The sequence below is a fragment of the Trypanosoma conorhini genome (genome assembly GCF_003719485.1).
Source record: "Trypanosoma conorhini strain 025E chromosome Unknown Tco_14.4_contig_00749, whole genome shotgun sequence".
NCBI lineage: Eukaryota > Euglenozoa > Kinetoplastea > Trypanosomatida > Trypanosomatidae > Trypanosoma > Trypanosoma conorhini.
In genome coordinates this window covers 1-7,947 of record NW_021704838.1, presented here as the reverse complement: position 1 = coordinate 7,947, position 7,947 = coordinate 1, and the positions used below count along the sequence as shown (strand labels likewise).

Here is a 7,947-nt window from a genome sequence, read left to right as displayed (position 1 = left end):
GCTCGCGCGCGCCCAGCGTGCGCTTCTTGTTGACGCGCACAACCGTGGCGGCCTCGGACGCGATGCGCTCAAAAAGGTCGCTCACGAACGAGTTCATGAGCTTCATCGTCCGGCTCGACATCGACATCTGGCTGTTGATCGCCTTGAGCGAGCGGTTGACGTAAACGTTCCACGTCCGCTTCGGCTTGCGGTGCGACGTCTTGCCGCCCTTGCTGCGCTTCGCCGCGGAGCTCTTGGGAGTGGCCATGGCTCGGTTTGCTGTAGGTTTGTTTGGGTGCTTGTGTCGCTGAGGTGCTCTGCGGAGACAACCAAAAAGTGCGAGAAAAAGAAAAAAAACAGAGAGAGGGGGGAGAGGCGATGGCGAGCCCGCGCGGCCCGCACTGCCAGAGTAAATGTTTGCGAGTGTAAATCTCAAAGGAATTTATTTATTTTATTTTTTCAGGTTTGTTGCTTTTCCGGACTCATGTTGTTTTTGTCAGTCATTACGCGGATTATTGCACCACTTCCAGCTATTGCGTGCAGTTTTTCATGCCAGCGAAAGTAAGTTGCGCTCGATCGACTGTCGTTGGCAAGGCAACAGTAGAGAACCTTCATGAAGGTGTCTTGCTGTTGGGTGTTAAGGGAGTTAATGTCTTCCTCAATATCTGCGCTACTGGTGTTATGGGCGTTAATGTAACTGGCGATGCTGCGAACGGCAGAGAAAGTCATTTCGGGAAAGGGTTTTGCGTCCAGCTTATCGAGTAATGGCGCCAGTTGCGGCATTGCTGACCCGTTCTAGAACGGAACGTAGTGATGTGTACTCAAAGTGCACGAGCGTCGTTTGCTGTGACGTAGTTTGGGTGGCTATGTCTGACTTCCGTTGTCTTTCCCTTAAGTGAGAAGAAAGGCGAAGAAAAGGCTGATTGGTAACACGTGGTTGCGCCCCTGTCGCCACCGCATCCCACTTTTTCATAAACATTGTGCGTGACAGATGTTTTGAGTGGAATAAAATGTGTCATTGCCATTAAAGCAGCTTTCTCAACGCCTGCGCGTGCGCGATTACGTAAATCACATGTATTTAGTTGCAGAGTGTGTTTGTCGTCGCATGGGTGGGGTGGTGGGGGGTGTTGAGTGGCTTTCCTGATGGCCGTGCGCACCCGGCCCACAGCCGACGTGGGGTGGCGCGCACGAAAGGGCGAGCCAAATAATAATAGTAAGACGGGAAAGGGCCAGCCAACGGTCGTGCATGTTTCCTTTTTTTTCTTCTTCCACTTTTCCTGCAGTTGCCGTGGCCCGTCACATTTTCCTCTTTGCGATTTGGCTCTCCCCGACGCCACCGGTTATGCTGCCTGCCTCGGTGTTGCAGCACCACCATTTCCTTTTCGCCTTTCGAGCACCGCAGTTGAATAGAGGCGCACACGTCTACATGAAACCATAAGTCAAACGATACCGATGGCCAACGCAGTCGTCAGTTGTTATTGTTTTTTTTCTTTGTTTCTTGCGATTCTTCTTTTTTGACGCCGTTGCCGTGCTTGTTTCTGCTGCGTTCTAGGAGAGGAAGAAAAAACTACATGCGGTTGAAGTGAGCAAGTAAAACCAATAGTGTTGCTGTTGTTGTCGTCGCTTGGAGTATTCCTACCGGTACTCCTCGTGCCGCACACGATAGTTTGCCACTGCCTGGTAGTATCACGCACCCTTATTTGCCTTTTCGCCAGAGTGCTTTCTTGCTGCCTTCTTTGCTGGTGGGGCTGGACTCTTGGCGGCGCTCAACACCTTCCGTCGCTGCTGCAGCATGTAGGTGTACATGACATAGCTGCCATAGGGGTAAAGGCCAAGAAGAATGAACCACACGGTATTGTACCACGAGAAGGTCCAGTTGTAGCGATTGGGCAGCTCCATCGACCATGGCTTGTTCGCCTTGATGTATGGGAGAGCCCTATAAAAGCAGCCAATTTCCCCGGTAATGCCAACGGGGTAAAGTAGTGTGAATGCAGAGTAGCGAAGCCAGGTGAGCGGCTTGGACTTTACGTCAAGCAGGTTCGTTGCATAGTAGGCGTAACGAATAACCTCCGACAAGGACCACGCCACAACCATCTGGGTGAAGCAGGGGCTGCTGCGCGCCTCGGTGGGGCCAATCTGCAGCGCACCAAACAACACCACAAGACGCGATGATACCTGCATAACGGTGGTGGGAATGGGCGCACGCACCAACCCCAGAATGGCATGCAGTACCTCCATCACTGCCCCGCCCTGGAAAAAGACAAGCAGCTTGGCAATGAGTGGGTACACATCCTCAATGCTTTTGCCGGACGCCAGGTGACGGACAATCTTGGCAAGAATTACAGCCCAGCCAGTGAACATTGAGCCATTGTAGGCCAGCAGGTACGCCTTCTTCAGCAGCGATTCCATGTGTAAATATGGTGGTAGACGGGGCTCTTACACATGACCGTAATTCAAGGGGGCGTGGTTGTGAAGAAAGGCAGAAAGAAGGGGGAAGCATACAATATATTTTTTTTAAAAAAAGAGGCGGAAATTGAGAGCGAGGGGGATCGGAAAGCCATGGCAGAAGCTTGGGAGCCGGAGCGGAATACTACACCCCGCAAACAGAGATGGGTCCATAAGTAAGAAGAAAAGTATTAAGCAAAAAAAAACAAGGAACGCAGTTGGCCCATCAGCGTTTCCGCTTTCGTGGGCCACCCCCTATTCCCATGTCATCCACAAGCCTTTGCCAATCATTCGCGTTCTGTGCCGCCACATCGGCCTCCAACTGGCGCTTCTTCTGCATCCGCAGCCGCTTCCGTTCCAAGTTCCCCGCCCGCCGCTTGGCCCGCTCCTCCGGCGTCAACACTGGCCGCTTGCGAAGCTCCTGGTAGAAGCGTCCAACACGCACATGAGATAGCGGCACCTCCTTGTTGACGGTGGCAGTAGCAATTCCCGTGGCGGCCGCCTCACCGTCGTCGACAGCGTTCTCAAATGCCACAATGACGGTGTTGTCAAGAGTGAGTCGCTCCACCTTTGCCAAAGAGAACTTCCCCGACTCGGGATCAATCGCGTGACACACCACGCCAGAGCGGAGAGCGCCCTCTCCCTCAGCGGTCTGGGGCTGCCATGGTCGCAGTTGCTCACTACATACCTCTTCCTCAACGTTGTAGCCTAAAATCCACGCCTTGTAGCGAATGCGGTCCAGCGGTGTCGCGGGCGGCACGACGGCCGTGACGACGCAGCTATACCACGCCACCTCGTCAAAATGCACCTCGTACGGCGCAGCCTCCAAGTAGCAGGGGACAGGTTCGGAACCTGCTCCGCTCTTCTTTGTTAGTCCCGGCGTAACCTCAATGTTCTCCGTGGCGTTGAGAGAGACAACGACGGCGCGTAGCTCGTCCTTGATCTCCTCAATCAACGCGTCTACCTCCTCGTCAGCCTGGTTGCTGTGCTTCAGCTCGAGGGCCTCTTCCAGGTTGGCCTGCAGGCCCTTGTACTCCTCCAACAACCGCTCACGCTTTTCCATTGGCACCACTAGTCACTCTCCCGCCTCTGCCACCTCCTTCCCACGCAGAGCCGCAACCAAAACGAATACGCAGAGATCCCCATCCCCAAACAACAGCAAAAAAAAGGCGGGAAAAAAAGAAAGAGCGTACAGGAAACAGTTAACTTTTTGTTGTTGTTGTTGCTTGATAAAGTCTTTTTTTTTTTTTACTTCTCTCTGCGCTGCTCGCCCCAAGCAAGAAATAAGAGAAGAATTTGCATCATCGGCAATATACAAATATGGCGCCAACTCTTTCTTACATCTGGCGCGACCTTTCCGCGTCGCGTTGCTACGCAGCCGCCTCCGGGTCGTCCTCTTCATCGTCGTCGTCGTTGTCGTCTTCTGCGGCGTCATTCGCCTCCTCTTCCTCCGCGCGCTCTTCCTCCTCCTCGAGCGCCGCCAATCGCTCCCGCTCTCGCTTCTTTTCCTCCAGCGTCTCTACCCACTTGCGATGCTGCTGTTCCTCGTTTTGAAGCCGCTGCCGTTGCGCCTCCACCGCCTTTTCTATCCGCCGTGCCGTCTCAAAGGACATGTTGCATGCACAAATCACGGCCGCGGTAACTTTAGGGAAGTCGGGAACCTCCTGCTGCACATCTACCCCGCTTGAGACGAGAAACTCCAACGCACGGTGCGAGCGACCGAGTGCGGCCCAATGCAGCGGCAGAGCTGGATATCGACTTCGTCGGGTCAGTTTAAACTGTGGCTTCAAGCCACAGCTGCCCTCATTCTCGCACACTTCGTCCACGCGGAACATCAATCCAAATTCCTCCCCTGTTTCGATAACGCGGAGAAGTCCAGGGCTGCCAAGTAGGGATGCAACCGCCGCCCGTCGCTTCTGTGCACGTTCCAGCCGGCGTATAGAAAGCTGTTCCTCCTCCATCTCCTCGTCTTCGTCGTTATCCATCATCGCCTCTTCTTCCTCCTCGTCTTCACCCGCGAGAGCGGCGCGTACAAGTTGTTTCATGCGCTGCACGTCATCGTAGAAAGCCGCGGTGCAAAGATCCCGAGGGCGCATTGTTCGTTTGCTCGCTACTCGTGTTTCTCCACCCCCTTGTTAAAGTACGTATTGACCCTCCCGTCCCTTTTTTTTTTACGTTCTGTGCGCCTGTGCGAGTGTGTGTCTGCGAACGTTCTTCTTGGTGAAGGCGCGTGCTCGGGCCCGTCGCCCTACCACACTGTGTTCTACAAAGTGAAAGAAGGGACGGAAAGCCGTGGGGTTGGCATCGCGTGTGTGCGTCAAGAAAAGAGGAGGAGGAAGAAGCGCGCAGGGCGCGTGAAGAGGGATGGAAACAGGTTGTTCACCTTCGGAGGGCACACGTCACCACCCTCGTGCATCTCCTCCCTGCTAAGCCGGTGGGGTGCGGCGGGCCTGCATGGCTCGCCGCATCGCCTCCATTGAGGCAAGGCTCTCCGCCAGCTCCATGCGCTCCGCCACCAGGTTGCGGTACTGAGGGTTGTCCTCCAGCTGAGACATCCCGGAGAAGTCAGACGCGGTGGAGTAGCGCGAAAGCACGCATACCTTAATGAGCAGACCAGCGAAGAGGAAGGCACAACAAAGATATGCGTTTCGCCGTGTTCCGTGAAATCCCACCGCCTCCTCGTACACGGTAAAGGGTTTGTAGTAGGCACGGGGCATGCAGGGAAGGGGGGCGTCTTCTTTTAGAAAAAATCACATACAATGAAAATGCAAGGCTCAAAAGAAGAAGAAAGGCAGTCAAGGTCATTGAAGACAAGGTCCAACGCATATACTTACATTTCCATACACACATACGTAAATATGCATAACAAAAAAAACAACAACAACGAAAACAACAGATAAAATAATACAAAGATGTCGCAGCCTACCCATTTTCCCCGCTTCCCCCCCCCGCCTCTCCATATTACATACAATGTGACACACAAACATATATATATATATACAGTATTCCAAGTAACTAAGCTTTACTGTGAACCCTCAATTTGTCCGCGGTCCCTAGGGTACATGAGCACTTTTTTTCCCCCCCCCCACCTTACTTCTTGATCGCAAAAGTATGCAGGCATCCAGCTCTTTCCTTGCGCTGTTCAACTGTATATTTTTTTTCGTATTATTTGCCTTCTGCTAGTTCGCACGCACCTATTTTCTCCCACAAACTCAGGAAGAAATATGCCCCCCCCTTCCTCACGTGTGCTTCTCCTTTTTTCCCCCCTCCCTCGCTTTTTTTATGCGTTCCCTTCACCAGTGTTACGTTTCCCTGTCACTTATCCCGCAAGTCGACAGAGCAAGAAACTTGCACGGTGGAGTCCAAGCGAAATGGAAGTCCTCGGCCACACGACGGAAGCGCCCAAGCATTACTGTAAATCGCGCCATGACGAGGTCTCCCTCTTCTCCCGTGCGCTCTCCTGAATGCCGTGACGGGTGGGGTCGAAATACAACGGGTCACCGGAGAAGCGACACTCCGCCGTCATGACCCGCAGCTGCACTTCAAAGGGCTCTCCGCCCTGGCGACGGAAAGTCATTGATGCGAGGCTGCCCGGGACGCAGTTTTCTGCAACTAGCTCGTGCGCCTCCTGAAGGTTCAACACCGCCCCACCGTTCACCTCCAGCAGCTCATCGTCGATGCGGAGACCGGCCTGGTGGGCGGGGCCCCCGGAAAACAGACCGTCGACAACCAACGCACCTTCTAAAACATTATCCGCGAGCGAAAAGCCAAGAAAAGGTATTGCCTTCACGATTTCCCTATTATTTTCAAAGTTAACACCGTCATAGAAAATGTTCTGTTTGCCTTCTTTTCCCTTCACTATTGCTGCACGATGGTCAGAGCCATGCCCTAACGCGGTAACAGGCATCTCTGTCGACGAGGTGGAGGTCACCATCGGAGGTGACTCTGTGCGAGACGCAGGGCTCGACTTCGGACTCCGGAATGAAGCCGAAGGGGCAAACGACGTCGCCGACGCTGCCGACGTTAAGCGTTTGTTGCGAAGTCTGAAAATGCGCCTATAAAGTACAAGTAACAGCGCCGCAAGCGCGGCGGCAGTAACTGTCCGGTAAATCCATGCTAACATGTGAAACGCCATGCTCCACCCAGTCGTTAGCGTGCCAGCTAAGGTGTCGCGTTGACCTTCTGCTGTGCGTCCACTAACACACACAAGTGTGAGTGCCTTCAAAATCTTGCGGGAAAGTAGGGGGTTGGAGGCAAGAAGAAAAATAACATTTCCGCAAGCTTACTCAGCAGAAAAAAAAAAGCAAAGTAACAGAGCGCGTGCCCACTCAATCACTCTCTCACAAAACCACTGGCAGGATCACATGCGTATAAAAGAGACTGGCGGCCCATCACATTTAGCAAGGACACTAGAGAGGCCGTGAAAATTATCAACCACTAACTACTTCTTCGGTGTCACTTCAATCTCTTCCGTGTGACGGTTTCTTTGGATGCTTTTGTGACGACTAATATCAAAGAAGTACGGTTCACCCTTGAAGCGCAGTTCTGCGGTCATTACCCAAAGCGACGCACAATAGACCGCGCCGTCTGGACGCCGAAGCACCAGATCCGCCAGATCAGCAACCCGGCAGTGCTTCGACACAGCACGTCGAACCTCAGAGATGCTCGTAACCTGCTCTCCCTCAATACTCAGCAGTGTGTCACCAATACGAATTCCCACTTGATACGCAGGTCCATTCAAGTACAAGCCGTCAACCTGTACAAACGACTCAGCGAGGAACTCAGCCAAAGAAAACCCAATAAAGGGTCTAGGCGGCTGTGTATCGGGAGGCAGCTTAACCATCTTCAACATACGCCACTTGTACTCATTACTATAACTTCTCGAGGCGGACAACATCCGTTCCTCCTCCTCGGTCGTCCCAACTCGAGACTTCACACAAAACCTTCCTTCCTCAAACAGGGAACAAATATGGTCCCACTGAGACTCCTTTGCTTCCAAGAGAATTCCTCGCGCCTCTTCTTCATCATCACATATACTTTTGATGCAGGAAATACTACCGACAGCAGAACGGCTGTCACACACTGACCTCGATTCAACCTCAGCCATGCGGCGTCGCCCCACTGACTCACTACCGCCATCACGCATATGCTCCACCTCCAAAACAGGGTCCAAAACAGTAGCCTTTTCCTCACACTCACGAGTACAAACAGCATCTTCAAGTGTGGGGATCTCTTCTACCTCAGACCCAGACGCCGAAGCAGCCATTACCAACGCTATCTCCTTCATGCCGTGGAAGCGATTGGCCGCCTCGCGTCTGGCTTCCGCCTCTGCCACCTCAAGTGCACGTCTGGCTTCCGCCTCTGCCACCTCAAGTGCACGTCTGGCCTCCGCCTCTGCCACCTCAAGTGCACGTCTGGCCTCCGCCTCTGCCACCTCAAGTGCGTCCCTGGCCTCCGCCTCTGCCACCTCAAGTGCACGTCTGGCCTCCGCCTCTGCCACCTCAAGTGCACGTCTGGCCTCCG

At 53.6% G+C, this 7,947-nt stretch overlaps 6 protein-coding genes and 1 pseudogene across 6 annotated transcripts, besides 2 other annotated features; all 7 read right to left on the bottom strand.

Moving 5' to 3' along the window:
• Position 1: 1 nt before the first annotated feature.
• Tco025E_08316 (histone H2B) lies at positions 2-375 on the bottom strand (annotated as a pseudogene).
• A 63-nt stretch (positions 376-438) lies between these two features.
• Positions 439-762, bottom strand: Tco025E_08315 (ARP2/3 complex subunit; the record flags this gene model as incomplete). The annotated part of the gene is made up of 1 exon (XM_029375168.1): positions 439-762. The coding sequence occupies one exon, from the start codon at positions 760-762 to the stop codon at positions 439-441; it is 324 nt and encodes a 107-aa protein (XP_029224729.1).
• A 903-nt stretch (positions 763-1,665) lies between these two features.
• Positions 1,666-2,388, bottom strand: Tco025E_08314 (protein tyrosine phosphatase; the record flags this gene model as incomplete). Its single annotated transcript, XM_029375167.1, has 1 exon — positions 1,666-2,388. One exon carries the CDS (start codon positions 2,386-2,388, stop codon positions 1,666-1,668), a length of 723 nt encoding a protein of 240 aa, XP_029224728.1.
• Positions 2,389-2,650: 262 nt separating this feature from the next.
• On the bottom strand, positions 2,651-3,487 carry Tco025E_08313 (uncharacterized protein; the record flags this gene model as incomplete). The annotated part of the gene is made up of 1 exon (XM_029375166.1): positions 2,651-3,487. The coding sequence occupies one exon, from the start codon at positions 3,485-3,487 to the stop codon at positions 2,651-2,653; it is 837 nt and encodes a 278-aa protein (XP_029224727.1).
• A 307-nt stretch (positions 3,488-3,794) lies between these two features.
• On the bottom strand, positions 3,795-4,520 carry Tco025E_08312 (uncharacterized protein; the record flags this gene model as incomplete). Its single annotated transcript, XM_029375165.1, has 1 exon — positions 3,795-4,520. One exon carries the CDS (start codon positions 4,518-4,520, stop codon positions 3,795-3,797), a length of 726 nt encoding a protein of 241 aa, XP_029224726.1.
• Positions 4,521-5,288: 768 nt separating this feature from the next.
• Positions 5,289-5,319: a microsatellite.
• A 67-nt stretch (positions 5,320-5,386) lies between these two features.
• Positions 5,387-5,426: a microsatellite.
• A 407-nt stretch (positions 5,427-5,833) lies between these two features.
• Tco025E_08311 (kinetoplast DNA-associated protein) lies at positions 5,834-6,559 on the bottom strand (the record flags this gene model as incomplete). The annotated part of the gene is made up of 1 exon (XM_029375164.1): positions 5,834-6,559. One exon carries the CDS (start codon positions 6,557-6,559, stop codon positions 5,834-5,836), a length of 726 nt encoding a protein of 241 aa, XP_029224725.1.
• A 306-nt stretch (positions 6,560-6,865) lies between these two features.
• Positions 6,866-7,947, bottom strand: Tco025E_08310 (kinetoplast DNA-associated protein; the record flags this gene model as incomplete). The annotated part of the gene is made up of 1 exon (XM_029375163.1): positions 6,866-7,947. A coding segment is annotated over one exon (1,082 nt), but the record flags the coding sequence as incomplete, so codon positions are not given.